Below are 23961 nucleotides of genomic sequence, written 5' to 3' on the forward strand. Positions count from 1 at the left end.
GGGGGGGGGGGGGGGGGGGGGGGGGGAGTTTGTAAATTTGTAAATTATTTTTTTCTTTGCGCCTCTCTCTCTAATGCAATGCGTGCAAGAGAGAGGCATATTCAGCCAGGCTACGCCCTCGACGTCATTAAATCTCAGTCCGAACCTGCGTGGTGCGTGGAAGAGATTTGTAGGTAAGGTTAGTATTTTTCACCATTCTGGAACAGTAATTTTTATACAGATATTCGTAAAAACTACCAAGATATGTAATAATTTTTATTCGCGCATACAGGCAATTTTTACTCAGATAAGAACAAATATTATCCGGAAATGTTCATTAAAATTTATCCACACTAAGGATATTTATTACTTCAAAAATAAACTGCTACAGAATTACCCTTCCATCCGCGTAATTTTTACCTCGATTTCACTATAATTTTTACCAAAAATTTATCTCCGTGTGTAATGGAAAGAAAATCAGATTCCAGCCTTTAATCATAAGGACAATTTAGATTTTCACATGCGACGCAAGGGTAAATCTTGATTCTTCAACATTTTTTCAAACCAATAAAAAAACATTCATTCAAATCGAATTTTCTGGACATTGGGGTTTTTAACACTCCGTTGGTCGCGCTATGAGCTATGGAATATCCTCTAAGAGGAATTTACTGAAGAGATGGATGATGCCTCAACCTGAACCTATAAAATAATGAATACAAATGATACTTACATTGAGGATGGTTGATATTTCGTGGATTTTCGTTGGAGTTACAATGACTCAGGTAAAATCACATGTTATAACGATCTCATATCCTTTTCAGAATTTCCTTTCGTGCTATGCATTCTTAGGAATTGAAGCTGTTCGAAAGTTGACGATTGAAATCTCAGAAATTGATCGAAATATCTTAGCTCTCTTATTATTTTGGTAGGTTTTGAAAAAAAAAACAAAGGGTTAATGTACACACAGGTCTTTTATTAACTACAATGGATTAGCATTATCGCCCGAGGATGCAAACTTTTCCAAAAATGTGTACAGATATATGAAAAGTAGAAACACACATATAAAGATAGATGAAGACTGTAAACGAGGGCTGAGTGGTTGTTTTACTGACATGTCATTGTTCACTCGATTATTTTTGAATAATTGCAATGAGCAAAATAATATACGCGTACATTTTTTTAAAACGAATGCTCATTTTAAAGTGTTGAGACTTAATGTTGTTTCCTATAACAATTAAGGATATGAATACTTTCAACAATTGCTGAAGGCACAATCTTTTAATGTATTTTTTTTTATTCGTGTCCTTAATTTTTTCAATTATTTAAACCACTGTATCAATACCAGCTTGCGGATCACTCCATTTACAGTCGAGAAGACATCCTGGAAGTTTACTTGCGTCCACCTGAACCCTGTACCAATTAAAGTGAAAGAAAAACATGTATTAGTTTATTTGATATTTTTATCTATAATAAAAAAAGAGATGGCCAAACACGTGTAATGCTTTATGCTTTTACGTTTTTTTTTCACTGATCTTCATCATCGCTTCCTGGCGATGAATGTGCTTGGATTTGTAAAAATATCGATAACTTTCAGCAGGAAATTTGTTCAAAATTTGGCAAATTAGCGACATTCTGTTACCCCTTAAGTAGTGAGGTAATGAAAGACAGTCGCTACCTCCACTACATATGCACGCTCACGCGGAGCGAAAGATAGTCGCTACCTCCACTACTTATACACGCTCACGCGGAGCGAAATACAGTCGCTACCTCCACTACTTACACACGCTCACGCGACGCGAGAGTTCTGAGAACTGGGAGTAAAACCATTACGTTAACATTTCCATACACATTTAAGTAACTTTTTTCTATATAATCAACTGATTTTTTTGTTATCAAGAAACTTTTGTATTGGAATATGGGTAGGAACTATTTGAAATAAGTTGAAAACATTTCATAGAAAACTTGGATCTTTTATTAAGAGGACTCCCTTTGGCTCCGGGTAAAAAAAATTTTTTTTCAGTTATCACTTTTTTCATACACTTTTGAGAGTTCTGAATAGCCCATCGCTTAAATAGTGGGAATCAATGTTCACCCGACTAAAAAAAGGCGAGTTTGGCGAAAGTCGATTTTCCCCCTGGAAAAACCAAAAATCTGACCCTTTGGCCCCCGGTGAAAAAAATTTTTTTTTTCAGTTTTCATTTTTCCACATACTTTTGAGAGTTCTGAATAGTCCGTCGCGTAAATAGCCGGAATCAACGTTCACCCGGTTAAAAAATTCGATTTTGGCGAAACTCGACTTTCCCCCTGGAAAAACCGAAAATCTGACCCTTTGGCTCCGGGTGAAAAAATTAGTTTTATACAAAAAGTTAAATATCTCTGGAACTATTCATCCGATATCGCCCAGCCACAATCCCAACCTTTGGTATTATAAGAGTTACAATCCTACCAAATTTCAACCTCCTATCTCAAGTTTTTCTCAAGTTATCGTGCGTACAAGGAATTTCGGGAAAAAATGAAAAATGGGATATATCTCGAAAACTTTGTATGAACGAGTACACATATTTTGATTGATCTAGATAGAAGATATCAAGACGAGTATTTTGAAAAAAAAATTGAAATCGGTTAAGTAGTTTTTCAGATATTGACCAAAACATTTTTATACAAAAAGTTGAATATCTCTGGAATTATTGCAGCAATCGGGCTAAAACTGTGGGCCGAAGTTGAGCTCAATAGTACCTATTATGGGTCAAAATTTCAGATTTATATGAATGAATTTTCCCGTATTAATGTTATATTTTCTAAAAAGTGATCACCCAAAAACCGAATCATTAGACGGACACACAGACATTTTCTAAAAACATCATTTCTTCCCGTTTCATAACATGCTACATCATTTCCAGGCAAAATTGGAGAATGCCAAAATCCGACGAATACAATGGTTCCATTCGGAAGCGAAAAAAAATTTTTCCATTCAGATTCAAAATTCAGGCAATATTAGAGAGTATCTCCGGTTAAGAATTATTTTTGGAGCTAAACAAATTTATTTGTATCTGTTCCACGCATTGGATGGTTTTCAGATTGTTTTTTTTTTTTATAAATGAAAAAATATTGATCCATGCGAAAAAGTGGCAACATTGTCGGTAGTTTTTTTTCACCAGGAGCTGGTACCACTGGCTCGAGGGAGCTCCAATCACAACGCTTCATCGGTCTCTCTTTCTCAAGAAACGTTTAAATTGACCGCGTTTCATTTTTCATTATTTTTTTCGCTATTATTAATAAACAATGCTCCTAGGCGACAATCTTTTTCACTTAAAAAATCATTGATCACATGTTCTAAATGTGTCTAAAGTTTCATGATTTTGGCTGCATTTTTTCCTTGGGTTTTGCGGTTTTTGCTTCCGAAGGGAAGCATTGTTTTATTTCCATAAGATCACGGGTTAAATGACCACTTTTTCCAAAATTCGTAATAAATTAACCATGCTCCCCAACAGTCTGAAACTTTGACACGCCTTTTTCATCATTTAAAAAATACGTAAAAAAAATAAAAAATGGCTGCTTTTTTTCCAACCCTCCCAGCTTATCCGATTATCCTTAATGATTCTGATGAAGAATAACTTGTCCTTACAATTATCGTTTTCATTGTCAAAATACTTTAGACATTAGTTAGATATCTAAGTATCTCTCCGTACGAACCACGCAACAGATTTCGGAATTTGGCACTTACGTTGTTGGATCCCTGGCTCCTGTGGTAGATGTCAACACGCGCATACCTTGTGAGCGAAGCGGATGAATCATAACACCGGTAGTGACATGAGATGAAACAAATAAAATATTCAGATTTACTATGGAGAAATTTCAGCGAACGAATGAAAATCGAATTCATGCGTTGAAACAAACGACATATTCAAGATTAAAAATGTTAATGCAAAACCACAGACTGAAAAATTTATTAATTTTTACTCGACTGACAGGGTTATCTTTTTCATGGTGATAGGAAATTCAATTCACCAACTCAAGTTGATTATTCAGAAATAAAATGGACTATATGGACTGAATGTAGGCGTTAGAATGAGTTTATACGGGGCTTAAAGTTTTAAATATCACGTTGCCTTCTATTTCTTTTTAGTTTTCCAGTAGATGAATTCTGTAGCGAAGTGGTAAACTCGGATAAGTGCAAAAATTCAACTTTTTCAGGAGAGTTCAAAAATTTGACCACGTTTGAGAGAACTTGCGATTCACGGAATAGAACATTTTTCAGAAAAATTGCACTTATCCTAGTTTACCACTGCACTGCAGAATTACCAATTTGAAAGGAAATCACATGAAAACCCGTGTACGAGAAGAAATTTCTTTATGTCATTAGGCCCGATAAACCGCGATTCAAACCTCGCTTCGCTCGCGGTTTTCGGGCCCAACGACATAGAATATTGTATGTCACACGGCGATAAAAGCATTATAATCACATTCGCCAGATGATACTTTTATCGCCTGATGACATAATATACTATTATTTAATTTTGTCCAAGGGAATGCAACTTATTTTTCTTAATTATCAGGAATGTTGGTTTCCCGTGTTTGCAAATCAGGCCAAACGGAATTTTCCTCGAATATGAAAAAAACTCGATTTTCGGAAAATGAAAAAACGAAAAAAGGTGAATGAATATTCTAGTCAATCCTTTTAAAAATTATAAAAACGATAAGAATTCATTGGAATTAATTCATCACTTCGAATTATTTCTCCCACCTCCCCCCTGGCACTTCGCTGGATACTTCAAAACCGCAATTTTCATAATAAATTTCGACAATTAATAAAGAAATGGAATGAATAATCCAATCAATACGTTGAACATCGAAGGATCAACGTTTTCATCGTCAAACAAAAAACAAAGAAAACGACGGATTCAAGTTAATTTCGATTATGGGGCAGTTTTCAATGAATATTTCTAAATCTAAGAAATAGTAAAATTTTTGTTATGTCTTTTTCGTAGCCCTTAATTCGCTCTACAAAAAAGATCATTACGAAAATGTTGTTATCTCCCATAGATTCTGGGAATTTCACTACTGAAATCCCTGTTAGAATGAACGAAATATTGAAAGATAATAAGAACTCTCTTAGACGAACGAACTAAATAAAAGTTTTCAATAAACGAAATGAAATAAAAATTGAATGGATCTCGTGGTAATCAAACGATCGACTCAAATTCTAACGAACAAAAAGAAGAATAAAATATGAAAAAAATATGAGAAAACTGAACGATTCCTAAAATTTTTCGGAGAACATGATTGCGATTTCAAGAAAAAGATTACTTTCCGTGGGATTGTTAGGGTTTTCCAAGGAACATTCGCATCTCTTTCCACGACAAGCGTTTGAGCCAAAGCGTAATTTTTATCCGCCTTGCGCGTCTTCCCCTGTTTACGCGAGCCCAAGGTCAATAGAAAAACTACAGAATGGCCTAAAGTAAATATTGACTGCGAATAACTCGTGAAATTCATCCTCCTGAAGGTACTTTCTCCGCGTAAACTCACAAATACCATTCCTTCGGATGAAATTACCTTTCAATTCAATGAAATTTTTGGAATAAGAGTGAATTTTCATCTTTTGCCTCGCAACCTTGTTTGTAAATGAATAATTAAAATTGTTGAAACTTTCGGAAACCTAATTTTTTTAGGCATAAAATCGATTTCTGGTAAAATTCTGAATATGAATAAATTTGTTACGATTCCGAACAAGTGATTTTTATGGTGGAAAATTGATCGTTTATATATTATTTATCGAAAATGCTAGTAATTTTCAAAAATTGCAATTTTTTAATCATTTCATCAATCATTCTGTAAAATTAAACATACGAATTTTTTTTCAGTTTAAAAATGTTTTCTAACAGTTCAATACCGAGATTCAAATTCAGACGTGCAGTTTAAATCGTAAAATCATAGTAAACTGTCGGGAAACTTGAGGTCAAATGTAAGTCAAAAGTAGAAACGCATTTCAATGGGAAAAAAAACAGCCATAATATATTTGGATATCCGTAACATGAAAAAAAGTCGGCAAATCAAGGATAAAAAGTTCTCTTCACCTAAAAATTCCCGGAATAAGTATTCCGCCACACCACTACGTGAGTTGTCACGTAATTCCTAGAATTTTTTTTTCTGTTCGAATAAATTCGTTGCTCCCCAGCGTTCCCCTTTCCCTCTTGCGCGGTTAACCACTATCAAACATCACTTTTAACAGATATTTTATGAAAAATATTGCGCACATACCCTCTTGAGGAAGAGCCACCGCCATTCTGAGCGACCCAGTCTGCAGCAGCCTCCTGACTTGGGAAGCTCTTGTGGTGATTGTGAGAATACCCATTGACCTGAGCCTTTGCATCATCCCTGGAACACACGAAAACGGCAACATTGATTAAATCAATCTAGTTTCCTCAGCGAAAACAAAGAACTATAGAATTGAATTCAAGAATAAATGAAAAAATCTATTTTACCAGTTGTCAAACACCAGGATTACGTCCATTGGCAACAGCGTAGTGCTTCTGGGGCATCTTGATGGCTTTCTTTGTTAGATTTCTGACACAAAACACGCGAGACGTACTGACGCAATGATGGCTGAAGACGACGTGCTGGGTGCTGGGTCCGGCCGGCGCGAGCTCTTAGCAACAACATTGCGCGCGCATGTGTATCATTCCATAGGCGGTCCTCGTGTGAATTGCAGATCCAGCATTTTTCCAAAAATTAACTATTCTTAAAATAGGTAAATTGACGGGAATATTTTTTTTTTAATTTTGTTGAAGGAGAAAATAAAATTTATCGATAATTGTGCAGTTAAACGGTAATTAGCGAATAGGGGTGAGGGTTCGCGTTATAGACGAGGCAGTGAGTGGGGATGAGAGCTAAGAGTGGGAGAAAGAATAGAGGGGGAAATTCTCGCGGAAAGGAGAAGAGTTGTCATGAAATTTTACTGTTGGCCTATAGCTCTGTCCTACGGCTTGAAACGTTGAGTTAACACCCGTCGGTAGGCGCGCTCTTTTTAGTATCTCACTCGCACTATAGAGACGTCCTATATAGATTGACTATTCTTGCGCGAGGGAAATGCTCATAGCGCGCCTACTGACGGGTTAAGGGGAGACGGACCCTCTTTTTCTATATCAAATTCTAGAGTTATGTTTCCTCCTACAATTTAATTTAATTTTGATCTATGAAACAACTTTATCGACGCCATCATTGCATTCTTGAGTCAATGAAGTAGTATCATAAATAAAAAATAATAATTGCATACAGGCACAAGAGTTCTATTTCCCCTCAAAAACAAATTAAATAAATTATAGAAATCATTGTCTTCAATGATGAATTGTTGGAATGGATTATAGACCTTATCAACATTAGAATTATGACGTTTGCTTCCGAATGGAAGAACTGTAATCGTCCAATTTTCACATTCTCTAATTTTGATTGGAAATGATGTAGAATGGTCTGAAACGTAAAAATACGATGTTTGGCGACCATGTCTGCATGTAATCACGTCCACCGCCACCTCCGCGGTGGTCAGTTATTAGAAAATTGAGTAATTAAATGGCTAAAGTAATTCCAAAAAATCTGAAATTTCGTCAGAATTTAGGTCTTAATGAGGACTACCTTTGCAAAACTTTAGTCTGATAGTTTTTGAGAAAAAGCCATTCGTTTTTAAATCAATTTCCGCAAATATCTTCAAAAGTAGGGAACCGATTTCGATTTTTTGTTTTTCAAATATTAGTTGCGATGCCGTCTATCTGAATCAATCAAAACATAGACACCCGTTCATACAAAATTTTGGAAATATTCCTGTTTTTCCGTTTTTTCATAATAAATTTTTAGAATCACTCTAGCTTGTGCAGAAATCGAAATATCAACTTGAAATTTGGAGAGGAGCTCTCCTGATAATGATAGTTTCTATTGAAGATGAGTTGAATCGCATGACTAGTGTCGGAGACCTTTTGACAGAACCTCGGTTAAACTCTGACTAAACCCTGAATAAGCTCTGATTAAATCCCGGCTATGCACGAATTTGAGTCTTCAGAGGGTCTGAATGTAGAATGGTTTGCCAAAATGAAATAATACGCAAAATTTTGATGGAAAATTTGAATGGGTGAGTGTACTATGACATCAAAAAATAGAAGACAATAGTAAAATAAGAATTTAAAAAGAAACCATTCGTAAGCTCATTGCTAATTTATTAGTAACAATAACTATACACATTTACAAAAAAAAGTCATTTTCCGCTTTCTTTCAATCATCAGGGAATAGTTTCATATGTTCCTCCAGCAGCCTAAAGAAGAACAATAACGGGGATGCGGAAAATTTTGGGAGGAAAAAAAAGTGGAAAAGAGCAATATGACGCCTGTCGAAAAAATCATCAAAATTCATTGTTCCTGAATAATTTTTATCATAAAATAATCCGTCATTTTCTAATTAAATATGTGAATAAAAATGTATAACAAGTGATTTTCTTCTGGGCCGCGACTTTGCTCGTTTTATGTCGACATAAAATCATAAATTTCAACCAATCCTAGTTGAATATTCCGAGTCCAGAACGATCATTGGTTGAAATTTCCAATTTTATGTCGACATAAAACGAGCAAAATCGCTCCCCTGAAGCCATTTCCGCATTCAAACCCCAGACATGAAAATACGCATGCGCACAGCGAGCGCGCAGTTCAGCAGCTGAACCCAGGGGAGGAAGGAAGTATTTGTTATTGAGGTGATAGCGCCGGTGTGAGACGGATCGTGTTCATTCATCTCCCGCCAGTTCCCGCAGGTAAAGATAATAAAATCGAAGATTTGTGCCACATTTAGGCGTAATTGACTGCAAACAATATTCGAGAATGTAAGTACATACATGTTAATCCCTTGTCGAGTCAATTTTCGTCGCACATGAGTTAATTACATCAGATGATTTCGCTCGGGTATCAGCGAGCCCTCTGATCAACTCGTTGGTGTTTATATCTAGCCCTCGAGTCATTCAAAGTTGCATTCTTTTCACATTCGTTGATCTGCAACAAGAACTTGAAAGATTCGAACATTTCTGCAACGATTGATTTTGACTGCAATTCCTTGCAAAATCCAAAGAGAAATTTCATCCATTTTTCTTTCCCTTTTTTGGTTTTTTCAACCATTTTTTTGCAATCCTTTGTCTTGCGAATGTGGGAGAGGTAACAGTGGGGGTGGTAAATAATGGAAGCAATCCGCTGAACATTTTTCTTGTGACAACACTTCATCAAAAATTATTAACATCATAATTGCCATAATTTAATTTTTTTTAGAGAAATTAATTTTTCAGAGAAAATTAGCAAATTGATTTTCTTCCATTTTCCATTATTTCAGTAATTTTTGCTTAGGATTATTTGTTCTTGGAAGGGAAGGGGGAGGAAAGGGAGATGAAAACACTTTGTTGACCTACTTTTATTTTCATCTGCTCACAAGCTCGAGAAGTGTGAACATCCTTTTCGTTTGTTGCAGTTTCCTGGAATGATTATTTTTTAATTAAATTGTTCATTCATTCATCGCTTATTTCATCCATTAATTGCAAGTGGAATAACGACATTAAGGTGATCAAATGAATTGAGATTAAGAATAATAGAGTGAATGACAGTGTTTATTTTTCTTCTCTCTTCCCATTTTTTTGCGATCCTTTGTCTTGATAATGTAGGGGAGGGAACAAGTGGTAGGGGCGGTAACTAATGAAACAAACTGCTGAACATTTTAATAGTGGAAACACAACATGTTGAATACATTATTAGAAAATCTTTATATAGTTCTGGATAATTGAAAATTATCTATACGAATTTTTGTTTCATTAGAGAAAATTTGATCATTAATTTTCCATTATTTCAGTCATTTTTTTGTAGTATTATTTTTTTGTTGGCGAGGGAGGGGGAGAAACGGGGATAAAAACACTCCATTGATGTACTTTTATTTTCATATTTTCTTTTGTTGCAGTTTCTTTGAGTGATTATTTTTTTCATTAAATTGTTCATTCGTTACTTGTTGATTTCAACTATTGATTCCAAGTGGAATAACTACATTGAATTGATAAAATGAATTGAGATTATGAGAAATAAAATCATTTCCAATGTTTTATTCTATTGTTCCATCAAAAGGGTTAATTTTTCATTGGTTCTAATGATAGCTTTCTTCTGAGGAAAATGGAGAGTTCTGTGGAAGGGACCGTAATCGGTGAGTGTGATTGAATTAAATTTCCCCTTCCTAACGATCCAGAGCTTTTACTGGGCTCAATAAATCATAGTTATAATTTTCGTTCGTTCTTTTGGTGCAGATGAGTCATTTGCGTTTGTAAACAGACGTGATGAAGGCAGACTGGGAATTTACGATGATAAAAAAGGTGAGTTTCTTGAATGTCAACAACCCATTGAATTGTAAGAGAATTCAAATGATTCTTTTTTGTTTATGAAGAGCAATTCCTCTCTTTGTAATGAGTCCAGATATCTAATCGATAAATTTATCCCTCAGTTTTGTATATTTTTTTGAGAGTTTAATCTAACTTCACTTGCCCCTCTCTCAAACCCAATTGATTAATTTGTCAACAACTCATTGAACTTGTTGAATAAATGCGAGATTTCTTATTCATGAAGTCTACAATTGTTCCCTTCATAATGAGTCTAGACAAATTCTAATTAATGAATTCATGTCTGAGTTTTCAAAAATTATTTGTAAATTTAATTTAATTTGACTCTTCTCTATTTTAAAACCAATTGATTCATGTCTTCATGATCTCATGAAGGTAATTAATCACTTCTTCTTTTTGTCTGGAGCAGATCAAACGGCCTGGTGTACTGGAGATGCATTGGACGATAAAGATGGAGATGATGATCAATGTGAGTGATTTTAATTAATAAATATTCAATCTAGAAGTCTTCTCCACCCCGTTCAACACGGAATCGTCTTGAATCAGGGGAAAACATCGAAAAACAGTTCATATCAGAAACTTCGTAGCTATATAAGAAGCCTCTCGATGTTTACGCCTTGTTTTCTTTAATTTATTTCCTAAATAAATTCAGTCCTCGATTTTGATGTTAAATTTTCATGTAATTGTAAATTTGATGAACATTTTTTCATTGATTTATCTGCTATAGGGGAGACATCCTTCCTCATAAATGTCGACAGGCTGGACAGCGATTCCGAAGATGATAGTGGTGAGTAATTTGTTTAATTATCTAGAAGATTTTTTTAGAGTTTCTCCGTTGGTTTCATAGATGCAAGTGCACCCATAGGATTAACTTAATTGAATTAAATAAAACTATTTATTTCAAATTATTCTATTCACCTCAAAATATTATACATATGTTTATCGCAAATTAATAAGCTTGCATATTTACTTCAATGAAACTGTTTTAATCACAATAATTCATTCATGCCAAATAAATCTTCTGTTAAAATCAAATAAACAATTCATCTGATCCAAATAAAGGAAAATACTACATGTTAATAAATTCATTATGTTCGTCGTATAAATAATTATTTATGTAATTACGAATTATGAGAGTAAACCCATTTATTTCATTTAAATAAAGTATATTCAATTCAAACAGATAATTTCTTTGGCTGTACAAATTCGGTTTCATTAATGTCATTCTTTTTCATTGGATTTAATTTATATTTTGTTCACACAGAGGAGCAACTCATGTATCTGGATGAGGAAGTCCTTGAGGAAGATCCTGAGGACAAAAAGGGTAAGTGACATTTTTCTTGATATTTTGTTAATTTTCTCAATTAATGATTCTAATGAAAACTATTCATTGATTTATCTGGCACAGGAGAGCCAATCACACTGAGAACTAATTACTTCAAGATTGCTTGTGATTTAAACAAGTATTTGTATAAGTACAAAATCAAATTCGAGGGAGATCGCCCTGACAATATCACAGAGCTAATCAAAGCCCATTCTCACGTCATTGGACCTTACATCGAAGAGCGATGCAGCCTGTACTGTACGAAGAAACCTGTAAGTTATATTTCACGAGAATTAAATGTCCGTTTACTTACCTAAAAGAGTATAAATTTTAAACAGAATATTTTGAGTATATTAAAAAATTAAAAACTTAGTTTGAAAATGTTGGATGTTTTTTGTTTTGGTCAATTGATTTTTCTACAATTGAGATTTTCTGATGAAGTTTTAAACCTTTTTTAAACCTTTCTTATTTGAAGGTATTTTAGAAAAAAAAATTCTCAGGAATAGTTTAGAGCCACTTTGTTGTTAACTTATTCCTGATGGATGTGTCATTAAAAAAAGGCAATAGATTTTTATTTCGCTATATTCTCACTCTGTTGACATTCTTTCAATACAAATTCTTTGCATTAATTTTTCAAGTTTTCTTTATAAAAATGCATTTACAATTTCAATTTTATCTATACGTGATGTCTTCTTTGTTTTTCCGGAAATTTTCTAATTATAATTGTTTAGAGTAGTCCATTTCACGAAGATTCCTTTGCAAATATCTCTAAAACTAGTAGCTGTGGTTCAAAACGTCAGATCTTTTTGCTTGATTAATTGGAAGCTTTGTAATCGATCAAATTTAAGTTTTGGAGTTTTTGTGTTGTTTACCCAATATGATCTAAAACATCCGAAAATGCAATTTTCATCACTGTCCGCAAAACGACACTTCGTGTGTACAGACATTTGCTAATGAAGTTTTCGAATGATTTTTCTTTGGAAATATTGAGGAAGGAAATCCCTGAAAGTAGTTAGGATTAATTTCTTTTATTTTTTCGTTCTGAATTTTCCGATGACTATTGTATAAAAATTTGGAATTAATGTTCTGAATTCCATACGTTAACCAATTTTCTCATCCACAACTTTAACCTCATTTACTCTTGTAATAACATCTTTAATGCTAATTATTTCGCCTCTCGTTGCAGCCACTGGAACTCCCCCTGACTGATGCAGAGAATCATATATACCTGGAGTTTGTCAATGAGTTGGAGCCCCAGGAGACTCGTCACCTGAGGATGTACGAGATTCTGATGAAGAGATCTCTCGAAGAATTGAACTTCAGAATGATTGGCAAGTGCTACTACGATCTCAATTCACCAGTAAGTATCAAGGAATTTTGACATTCTCATTACTCACAATGAATGCTTGATAAGATTATTCATTCACACTCTATTATTTTATTTTCTGTCAATCAGAGGAGAATCAAGAATCACACGTTGGAGGTGTGCCCTGGGTATATGACTGCAATTAGCAAGTTCGATGAGAATGTTCTCATCGGTGTGGACGTTACACACAAAGTCCTCTCCCGTATGTCTGTCCTGGATTTGCTGGAAAGAGCCATTGAGGATCATGGACCTGATTACAAGGTAATTTTGAATGAATCAAATGGACAGTGGCATTTTTTAAATAAATGAATATGGTAATGGTTGCTAATAAATTAATAATTTGCTTTCGAATGGCTTCTTTTTTTAAGGCCCGGGTGTACTATCTTTCGAATGTTATCTGGATTTTTTTTTATCTTTCGTAATCCAAAATTGTCAATTGAGTGGTACATCATGTAGAAATTCCCAAAAATTATGATAGAATGATAAAAAGAAACAGAAATAATTCTGAGCTTCTTCAAAACGCGTTTTTAATTGAGATTCAGAATGAGTTGAAAAAAGTGGAAATTACAAATATCTGATTCGCCGTGGCAAATTATCTATTAGCTGCCATTTTCCATGGTGGATAACAAAATACGAAAACTCCTCATGAGAAGTGACAGCTAGGTATCTCAATTTTCAAAACAGTGGTATGTAGTCATCTGCCATTTTTATGTGATAAAAGTGTGATTAAAAAATTCTCCAAAATATTACAACTTTTTTCAAAAAGCCTTTTCCGTAATAAATGTCTCTGGGCAATGTGGAAAAAGATTTACCAAATCAGTCTTCCCCCTGCATGATATTGGGTAACGGGCCGCCATTTGTCACCGTAAATCAGATACATTTTTCAATTTCTTGTTATTCAACTTATTCTGAATATAAATTAAAAATGCTCTTTGAAAAAATTACGAATTTTTTCTACTTTTTTTTTATTATTCATTCATAATCTTTCAAAACTTCTGCATGATGCAGGACTTAATTGACCATTTCAGATGACGAAAGATGAAAAAAAAACATCGAGATAACGTTCGAAAGATAGTTATTTCACTATTCTCTTCTTCCATTTTTTTCATGTTATAGTACTCTCATCAATTGAAATGTCATCAAAATTTCCCGTATTATTTCGTTCTATCAAATAATTCTACATTCAGACCCTCTCAAGACTCGAATTCGTTTTCAGTCCGGATTTAATCAAGGTTCAATCATGGTTTAATCAGTGTATAGCCGAGTTTTAATCAGCGTTTATTCAGGATTCAGCCAGAGTTTAACTCAGGTCTGTCAAAAGTTAGTCGAGACCATAGTTTGACCAATTTTGAGAAAAAAAAATGAAGAAAAAGGCCACATACATACGTGCGTACAGACATCATCTAAAAATCGCCTATTCTCACTTTTTAGGCAATATTTAGTTACCCTACCACAAAAAATTGGAAATTTAAATTTACGCCATTGCAAAGCTTCCATTTAGAAGCAAAACTGCAGGAATTAGTTATTTTATTTCACTTCAATGTGAAATTATCTCGATAATAAGCTTTTGGAGAGGATGATGTATTGTCTATAGCTGAATAAAATTGCAATTTCTTTCTCAATTGACTCATTTTTCGAGTAGAAAATTTTTGGCTGAAATTTTCTATAGACTTTTTAAAAATTATTATTAAGTGACAATTGCACTGGAATTTCAAGGAAACATCTTTAAAAACTCAAAATTTAATGAAAAATCAAAGGAAACTGTAAATTTTTGTTTCATTATTTCTTGAAAATTAATTGAAATCAGGAAAATTCTGTTAAATATATTCTTGAATTTTGAATTAATTCAAGAATTCAACATAATTTGTAACTGAATATTCATGTGTTGGTTGAAAAATCGTTTCGTTTCGTTTGAAAGAATTACTTATTAATTAATTCATTCATTTATACATTCATTCACCTATTCATTCAAGAATTCATAAATTCACTGATTTGCGTTAATTTATTCCATAATATTCCAATTTTTCATCTATTTTGTTTATAACTGTTGATATATTATAGTTCTAAATGATAGTTCTGAATAGTAAATCTAATTATTGCGATAATTACGATTGCAATAATATTACAAATTTTTCTTTCATTGTTTCATACAGGACGCATTCAGAACTGAAGTGATAGGCCTGTCAGTTTGGACACTGTATGACAACAAAATGTACCGTATCGAGGGAGTCACCTTTTCCCACAGTCCACTCTCACAACTACCAGAAGCTGCTCAACGAGGGAACATGACGTACAAAGAGTTCTTCAGGGAGAAATGGGGGGTCGAGATTCAGAACAGCTCGCAGCCCATGCTGATTGCGGATGATACACCACGGTCAGGTCGTGGGAGAATTGAGAAGTGTTTTCTTATTCCTGAAGTGTGTGCAGTTGCAGGTACATCAAATGCCGTATTCTGCATTAGAAGATTAGTTACATTTCTGTTTGGAATTCATTCCAATTTTCAATTTCTTCACACTATATGTAAAACAAAAAGGAAGAAGTGATCAGCTCCACATCATGAAAGAAAAAACATGTGGGAAATTGCATTTTTCTTCATAGAGTATAACTATTTTTGCTAATAAATTAGCAATATGCTTCCGAACGGTCATTTTGCATATAATTTTCTCCTATTGTTTATCATTTATTGTGTTATATTATATGTTCAATCGAATTGTGTTTCTTTTCGATTAATCGTGTAATCTTAGATTTTTTGTGAAAATTATTTTTTTAAATCGAATGAAAAACTGATACTATCTATATTATCTTGAAACTTCGATGAAATGGTATTAGAAAAACATTCTTCATGCATAATTGAATGAATTGAAAACACGATATTTGCAGAACCCGTCGAAAAATTCACTTTCAGGAAAAGTTGAGAAAAATACAAAATTTTTGAAAATTATTCTACAAATAAAAACAACGATCAAGAATTTTTTTGAGTAATCCTTCAATGAATTCAGATAATTTTTTTAGTTATCGTGTGACAACCGATTTTTAAAAATACTAGAAAATCGTAAAAATTAGTATATGAATAAAATTTTAATTGATATTTATGGAGAAGGCTAAACAATATCTACATTTAAAAAAAATTAAATTCCGTCGATTCATTTTGAATCATAATCAATTGGTAGACCACAAACAATTCAAAACTTAAATTTGAACTATTATAAAGCTTCCATTCGGAAGCAAAAGCCAAAGATCCCTACAAGAGAAAAGAAAATCCCCTCGTCTTTCTTAAAAAATTAGTCAAATGATTAACTTCAATTACAGGATTAATTTCATCACTGAAGAATGAAACAGACGTGAGATCTTGGATCGCAGCGCAAAGAGTAGTAACGCCTGAAACACGTATTGAGAGATTAGAAGATGTCAATCACCGCTTGCTTAGTAACCCTGTACTCCAGAGGGAGTTTGAAATATGGAATATGCTGATGGATTCAAAGCTCTTCGAGGTGTCAGGAAGGATTCTCACACCTCAGAAATTGATCTTCGGGGGCGGTTGTCAGGCAGATGTCGACAGTGAAGGAAACTGGTTGCTGGCGTACAATGAGAAGAGTTTTTTCCATGCAAAAGAACTTCGTAATTGGGTCGTGGTGACACCATCACAATACAGAGTCGAAACTCAGGTGAGTGAAATAATCTTTCGAATATTGTTCTCTTCAATCTCATCCTTTGTCAAAATCGCAGGGGCCTTTATTTATCGTGCTGATGAGTTTAATACTTTTGTTTTAATGCAAAAAAAAAAGAAAACATTAAGATCCGAAAAAAATCATATTTCACCGATTCATGATGTAGTTCAATATTACTACTTTTTCAAATTTTTCACCTCAGCTAATGTTGAGGAAGCAATTTGGAAAACTCAAAAAATAGAAAATTTTCAAAAAAGCTCATTTAGCTATGTTTGTGTACAGATTATATATAGGTGAGTCAATCGGTTGAGAATTGCGTCATGAAGAAACTTTGAAAGATTTTATCCCTCTAAAGTTCTTTCTGATCATTAAAAAAATCAAAACGGAATGTTTTTCTATTTTTTAACATTAAAACTGAACTAGTAAACTTATCAGCATGAAAGATGAAGGCGTTAGCGATTTCGAAATTTCAGTGTGGTCTCCTCTTAAGATTATCAAATCCTTTTTCTGTTATTCCATAAATAATTCAAATAGAGTCTTTATCGTTTCTTCTGTTCAACTAATATTTTTGTTTTATTTGAATAATTATTGATTATGATGGAATCAATGATGAATCATTAAATTATTAATATTAAGAGAAGTTGCACCTTAAAATAATTAAGGCTCAGGTATCTTCATTGAAACTTGAAACATACCAAAATCATTGATAATATCGAATTGTCCACTTTAACTAAAATTTCACTATTAATCGCAGAAAAATATTAAATGCAATGAATATTGTGATATTATTATTAATATTAATATGAATCTCTATTTCTCTCCGTCATAATAATGATGTTGTTTTCTCCAAATACATCGCATAATCTTCTCCCCCAGGAATTCGTGGCAAAAGTGATGAAAAACACTCGTAATTTCCACTTATCCAAGCCTCGGTGGGTGGAATTGACGGAGATAACACTCGAGGGCTACGGTTCAACGCTCGACAGAGCATTTTTTGAATTTGAGCCAAAAGCTGTCATGGTGATAACTCCAGGACGTCACCCCGACATCTACCCGGCAATAATAAAGAAATGTTATGAGGAGAATTCAGTGCCCTGTCAAGTAATCACCGATGGATGTTTCACTTCAGACGAGCAGGATGATTTTGCCATCAAAGTGGCCATTCAACTCAACTGCAAAATGGGAGGCACACCCTGGACCATTCACATGCCTCTGAAGAGACTGATGATTGTTGGGGTGGATGTGTGTCAGGATAAGAATGATAAAAACGTTAATTATAGTGAGTATTTGCATTTTCTTCTCTTGATTTTTTTGTCTCATTCATTTCATCAGTTACAAATCAGTTACGGATGTTAATGTTATAAATTGATGATTTGAATAATTGAAAATTGGTACCATTGAAGGAAGGTACGACTAATTTATTCGGATTAATTTATTCTAATTCAAATCTTTACTCATGGGATGATTTATGGAATTGATGATTTTCAGTAAAAATTTTGAAAAATCTCTTGTTTGGTAGAGAAATTATCTGCAGAAATATCTTCACTGTTCTGATATGTTTTATGACGAGAATAATTGAAGAATTTCCAAAATGGCACATATACATTTATCTATTTTTTTTTATTGGTTTATAATATAGAACCCATAACAGAGTGATTTACACTGTCGATAGGGGGTCGTACATTTTCTTTTTACACTGTTTTTTAAAAATACTTTTCGCCTTTTATATGCGGAGCTTATATTTTGTGAAAAAATTGTTTATTGCTGTGAGAGTTTCGGCGTCGATTACCACCATGAACTGGAAAGTCCAATACGGAAAAAAAAACTTCAATTATCTCAGTTTGGCTGTTAGTTCTAGTCTCTGCGGAGACTAACGGATTGCCATAGTATGTGGTCAATGTCCTGGGATTCTGCCCCGCAGTTGCAGCTCGCATCTGAGATCAGTGACATTCTCTTGAGTGAGGCGTTCAGGTGATAATGGTTCGCTCTTATTCTGTTTATTCTAACGATGAGTTCTTTTGATAATTTATTTCCCTGGTACCAGGGTCGAAATGATTCTCTGTAGTATTTGTCGAAATATTGCACGCTTTTCCCTTTTCTATTTCTGATTTCTTCGGTTTGTTTTTCTATCTTTGTTACTCATATTACATTTTTCTTCTGCTTTAAAAATACATTTTAGGTCTGTATATGGAGTACGGTATAGCGGGTTCCCATCGCTGTTTGCGTTCTTTGCCAACATATCCGCTCTCTCATTCCCTTCAAACCCTGCGTGAGCAGGCATTCAGGAAAAAATTATTTTACCATGATCTCTTTCCTTATTATGGAATTCGGAAAATTTCCTTTTTATTTCAAGGATGTGATAATTTGTTTTTGCGGTTGATTTGTTTTCAATTTTATTGATCATATATTCATTGGCGTTACATTAATCTATTCTCTATTGAGTTTATTATCCGAGTTTGCCAAACTAATATTCTTGAACTTCCAATATTTTTAATGATTTTCTTAAAGGTTTGAGTCTGAAAGAAAGGCCTTCACTCGAATGTGAAGCATTTATGTCACCATTCACCTTTTCCATTGAAATTTACTTATCAATTCGGTTCAATTTGATTGAAGACAAAATTATTCAAAAAGTTGCATGAAACTGATAGATTTTTCAATGAAAACCTTTGAAATTCCATATAGGTACATCAAGTAGTGTTGAGTATTGCAAGAATTTTCACTTGAAATTTCACTGAAAAAAATTAAATTATTTCTTATTGCAGGGTTTTATCTGTAAGAAAAAGGCGTTCACTCGAATATGAAGAATCAATGTCATCTTCTATTTCTGCAGAATATGTCAAGAAAATTCATAATCCAACTGTACTATAAACTTTCTATATAAATTTTGAATTAATTAACGTCATTTACCTTTTCCGAAAGAAATATCTCAATTGAATATTTTCATTCTCCTTTCCAGTTTCTCTCATTGCCACTCTGGACAGAGATCTCACCCACTACGTCACCCTGACAAGTGCCTACGAGACAGATGGACAGAAAACCTCGTGTCTAACATCGCATATCTTCAAAGCTCTCGACAAGTTTCGTGATGCCAACGACAACCGCCTCCCCTCGAGGATAATAATTTACCGAGGTAGTGTTCTCGAGAGAGAGGTTCGACTCATCACAGAGCACGAAGTTCGTCGCGTTCACGGTGCCCTCTCCAGGGTTTACGGTGACGAAAGGCGATTGAAACTCTCGTACATCCTCGTTTCCACGAATGCACACAGCAAACTCTTCCATGGGTCGAGGAATCCACCCTTGGGGACTGTAGTGGACAGTGTCATCACACAGCCTGGGCGGAGTGACTTCTACCTGGTATCCCATGTTGCTGAGGACGACACAGTGAGCCCCACTTATTACAATGTCGTTCATAATTCTGCTCGTCTCCCACTGGAGAAAATCGAAATCATCTCTTATAAATTAACACACATGTATTTTACGAATAGTCACACTATTCGAGTCCCTGCTCCTCTCCAGTATGCTCACAAGCTTGGAGCTCTTGTTGCTAATTCTCTTCACACTCCACCATACTCAGAAATCAAGAATCTTTACTTTGTTTGAAACGATTGGTGAAATTATTTGAATCGATGCAAAATATCTCCTTTATTTGGAGAAACAAAATGTTCATGAATCAATATCTTCTGTCATTATGAATTATAAATTCATAGAATAGGGCAGATAAATAGTAGTTACAGTACTACTAATGTTGTACTGTATTCAAACAAACTTTCCATCTTTATGGTGAAGGCTTTATGATACCCCGAGAGATTAACATACATGGATAAGTACTTTGTTTGAAACAATTGGTGAAATTGATTGAAGCGATGCAAAATATCTCGCTTATTTGAAGAGAAAAACCGTTCATGAATCAATGTCTTCTGTGATTATAAATGATAAATTCCTAGAATAGAACAGATTAGCAGTAGTAGTACTTTCATTTTCATTCAGGTATTTCTTCATTTTAGGTCGAGCATTTTTTACACAAATATTTATTCCACGCTCACTATTTCTTAAATATCCTCAACATTCTGAATTTTATAGCGCAAGTGCAATATTGGTAATTAAGAAGTGGCTGAGTCGAAATAGAATGTCGTAGTTTTATGTTGTGAGAAACGATATGATTCTAGTGGAGAGTAAAGTTGGAACAAAGAGTCGAAAGGAGTTCTTTGAAAGTGATTTTTCGTATTCTTTCAATTTTGTATTTTCAAAATTCTTGCAATTGATGATTTTTTATTCTTTATTTGTTGAATCTTCTCAGTTATGGGAGAGACTGGGAAAAATTATTTTTAGGAAGGGATCATTGATCCGAAGAGCTTCACCATTTCATTATTGGCTCAAATGTTCCTTTTTTACTTTTATTTTAATATTTTTTAGAGTAATATGTTGAGCTAGAGGAGTCATTTTTCTATCTGTTTCGTTTATCGTGGTTAATACTGTAAATAGTTATCTATTTTTCGTTTTAATGAAGCTTGAGTTCAGTATTTTACTAGTTTCATTTTTATTTGTTTTTGAGAACTTGAATACTGCGAGAAAAAAATTTCTCATTGAAATCCCGTGGCTTCATATAATACGACCAGTTGGAAAAACAGAAATTGTGGTAAAGACCATCGATATTTTTCATACTCCAATATGTTTTATCACTTAATATTAAAATTAACAATGCGAACTAATGTACGACGCAAATGATAATTACTCTACTCTCCTCTTCAGTAAAATGACTATTTCCGTCATAATCACTGTTGCACATTCTGTCAAATAAAAATTCAACATTTTGAAAAATGGTTGTGTTAATTTATCTTCACGGGACTAAAATTTAGAATTTCATTATCCAATCGTAATTTATAAGTTTACCATTTCGTAACCGAATAAAAACCAAAAACGACACTAAATTCTTCTAAATCTATTGTTTTCTTCAATTCTTAGATTTGATAAAATTAATAGTTAATTGGTTATTTTAGTACACGAACGTCTAATTTTATATACAGGGCAAATTAATTCCGCAAAAGTTGTTTATGCACCAAAAATAAAAAATTTGTTGCTTTACGAGAAGAGTGAGAATTCCGTGTTTGTCATATGTTGAGCTAAACGGACTCGTAATCATCTGTTTCGTTTATCGTGGATCGATCAATGACTACTCGATGGCGACTCAAGAGGGAGTTGACTTGTTTACTCGGCCGATAGTTGGTTCATCACTAGCTGATGGTCAGTGGGTGGTACACAATTATGAATTATAAAAGAACAGATTCACGTCAAATCTGTAGGCCATAAAAATTGATGCTAGGGATTTTCATGTCAATTTTTTTCTGACAAGTTGGCAATTGGACAAAAATTTTGAAAAAAAATTTAAAAGTATTGATAATTGAGGGAGTTATAATTCTGTGAAAATTTCAAGTTTTTTTCAATGATTTTTTTTTGTTCCAAATTGGCCCCAATATCTTAGCGGAGTTTCACACTATCAAATCGCCCTTATTACACGGAAAAATTATGCTTAAAATATTTAAAATATATTCTCGATTCTTTCAGAAAGATTTTTCGGGCTTTTTCATGAATGCTGTAATTTGTTTATTAATCGGGCTGTATTAATTTATTAAAAAAGGAGTCGAATTTCCAAAAATTAACTCGCAATTACTATCGCACACATTTTTTCAAATATTTTGCAAAAAAAAACCTCTGTAGCTAAAAAATTGCAGGCCGTGGACTGATTTTAACATTTCAAGCGTCTGCGGAGCAAACGAACAATAAACAATTAATTTTTTTCACTAATTTTTCGTTTTTAGACATATATTATCGATGTTTAATGTATGAGATATCTTATTCCAATCGCCCGCCACTTTAAAAACTCATAGTAGTCTCTCCTTAATACCTAAAACTCCGTTAGATTGATGTAATCTTATGAAAAAAAAATTGAAATTTCATGGAAAATCGAGTAATAATTTACAGGAAAGTGCCATTTCAATTCAGGGTGAAAGTCGATATAAAAAATCAAGTTTTTAGTTGAGTTCATAATTCTTTGGTAGTAGCATGACGAACTTCTGACAACTCAGTTGAATTTTCAAATCTCACGTGAATTTTTCTGATTTTTCTGAATTTTTACGTAACAATTGCAATAAAATTTACATTTTCCATGGATTTTTTTATTGCATTTTCAGCCTTTTAAAGGAATGTTAGATGAAATACTTGAGTTCCCAATAACGAGAGTTTCTGAAATTCAAGTGAAAACGTCATTTGATAAAAATTTCCGAAATTTGATAGGGCAATTTCAACTAAAGATTTATAAAAGTGCGTACGTTTTTATGTTTCGGAATATTCCAATTATAATATTTTAAAACCCTCATAGTATTTTTCGACTGCGACAGGTTCGGCAATAATCATCCCGGAAAGGTTCCACTGATGCTAAAGAACAATGGTCATGCAGGGGGAAATGATTATAAATAGACCAAGGAAATAAATGTCACAAGGTTTAATTGACAATGATTCATCGATATGATTTCAGTATATATTTCATATTGGTCTACTCTATTTCTTCCAACATGGAATATCAATACTTTGATAATAGCAGCAAGACCAATTAATATTCCACGTCATTTAATCCTCGAAAATTAATCCTGAACAAATTAGTCGGAGTCAAAAAATCCTTTAAAAAATGATCTTAACCAATTTGGTGGTCGTCAAAAAATCCCGAAAAAAAAATCCTATACAAATAATCCCAGTGCAAAAAACTTAGTAACAAAATTTGACGCAAAAAAATCGGAAAAAATGGGGAAAACAATGCGACGTAAAATACTCAACAAATTACAATCATTTATTTTTGAAACGTAAACATGCAGACATGGTACTGCAATCAAAACGTGAAAAATGTTGCAAGCCCTCAAATCTCAAAACAAACATGCACTCATGAAATATTAAAATAATTGTTCGAATCGTATCGTCAAACTTGATTAACAAAAAAACAAACATGAAAAATCAATGACGTCATCGAAAAAATTGTGTTCAGACAACTTAAATTGTTGAAAGAAACACTTGCACAATTCAGTAATTAATATTATAAGCGATTCTCTTGAGATACTTTAAGATATTGTTTCTGTCATAACTTTTAACAACATTCAGTAGTTTAACATTAAATTTTCTACACAGCGTCACCCAAATACGTTCGGTATTTACACACAAATTAGACATGAATTTATTTCCT

At 33.5% G+C, this 23961-nt stretch overlaps 1 protein-coding gene and 1 long non-coding RNA gene across 3 annotated transcripts; one reads left to right on the top strand and one right to left on the bottom strand.

Annotated features, from left to right (window-relative positions):
- Positions 1–931: 931 nt before the first annotated feature.
- Positions 932–6602, bottom strand: LOC107044187. The gene is made up of 4 exons (XR_001461305.1): positions 6462–6602; positions 6238–6354; positions 3704–3749; positions 932–1389 (listed from the first exon to the last, which is right to left on the bottom strand). It is a non-coding gene; the product is annotated as an uncharacterized LOC107044187 (long non-coding RNA).
- A 2119-nt stretch (positions 6603–8721) lies between these two features.
- LOC107044134 (piwi-like protein Siwi) lies at positions 8722–21098 on the top strand. Of its 2 annotated transcripts, none has more exons than XM_015265918.1 (13): positions 8722–8767; positions 10139–10185; positions 10286–10351; positions 10785–10844; positions 11103–11162; positions 11640–11699; positions 11784–11971; positions 12886–13059; positions 13156–13326; positions 15219–15498; positions 16375–16730; positions 17610–18012; positions 19690–21098. In XM_015265918.1, the coding sequence occupies exons 2-13, from the start codon at positions 10155–10157 to the stop codon at positions 20331–20333; spliced, it is 2493 nt and encodes an 830-aa protein (XP_015121404.1). In that variant the 5' UTR covers positions 8722–8767; positions 10139–10154; the 3' UTR covers positions 20334–21098. The 2 variants fall into 2 exon arrangements, with proteins under 2 accessions (XP_015121404.1, XP_015121395.1); XM_015265909.1 differs by having other exon boundaries at positions 8726–8836.
- Positions 21099–23961: the final 2863 nt, after the last annotated feature.

This window comes from Diachasma alloeum, unplaced genomic scaffold (assembly GCF_001412515.2).
Source record: "Diachasma alloeum isolate Michigan unplaced genomic scaffold, Dall2.0 Dall_scaffold_00180, whole genome shotgun sequence".
Taxonomy (NCBI): domain Eukaryota; kingdom Metazoa; phylum Arthropoda; class Insecta; order Hymenoptera; family Braconidae; genus Diachasma; species Diachasma alloeum.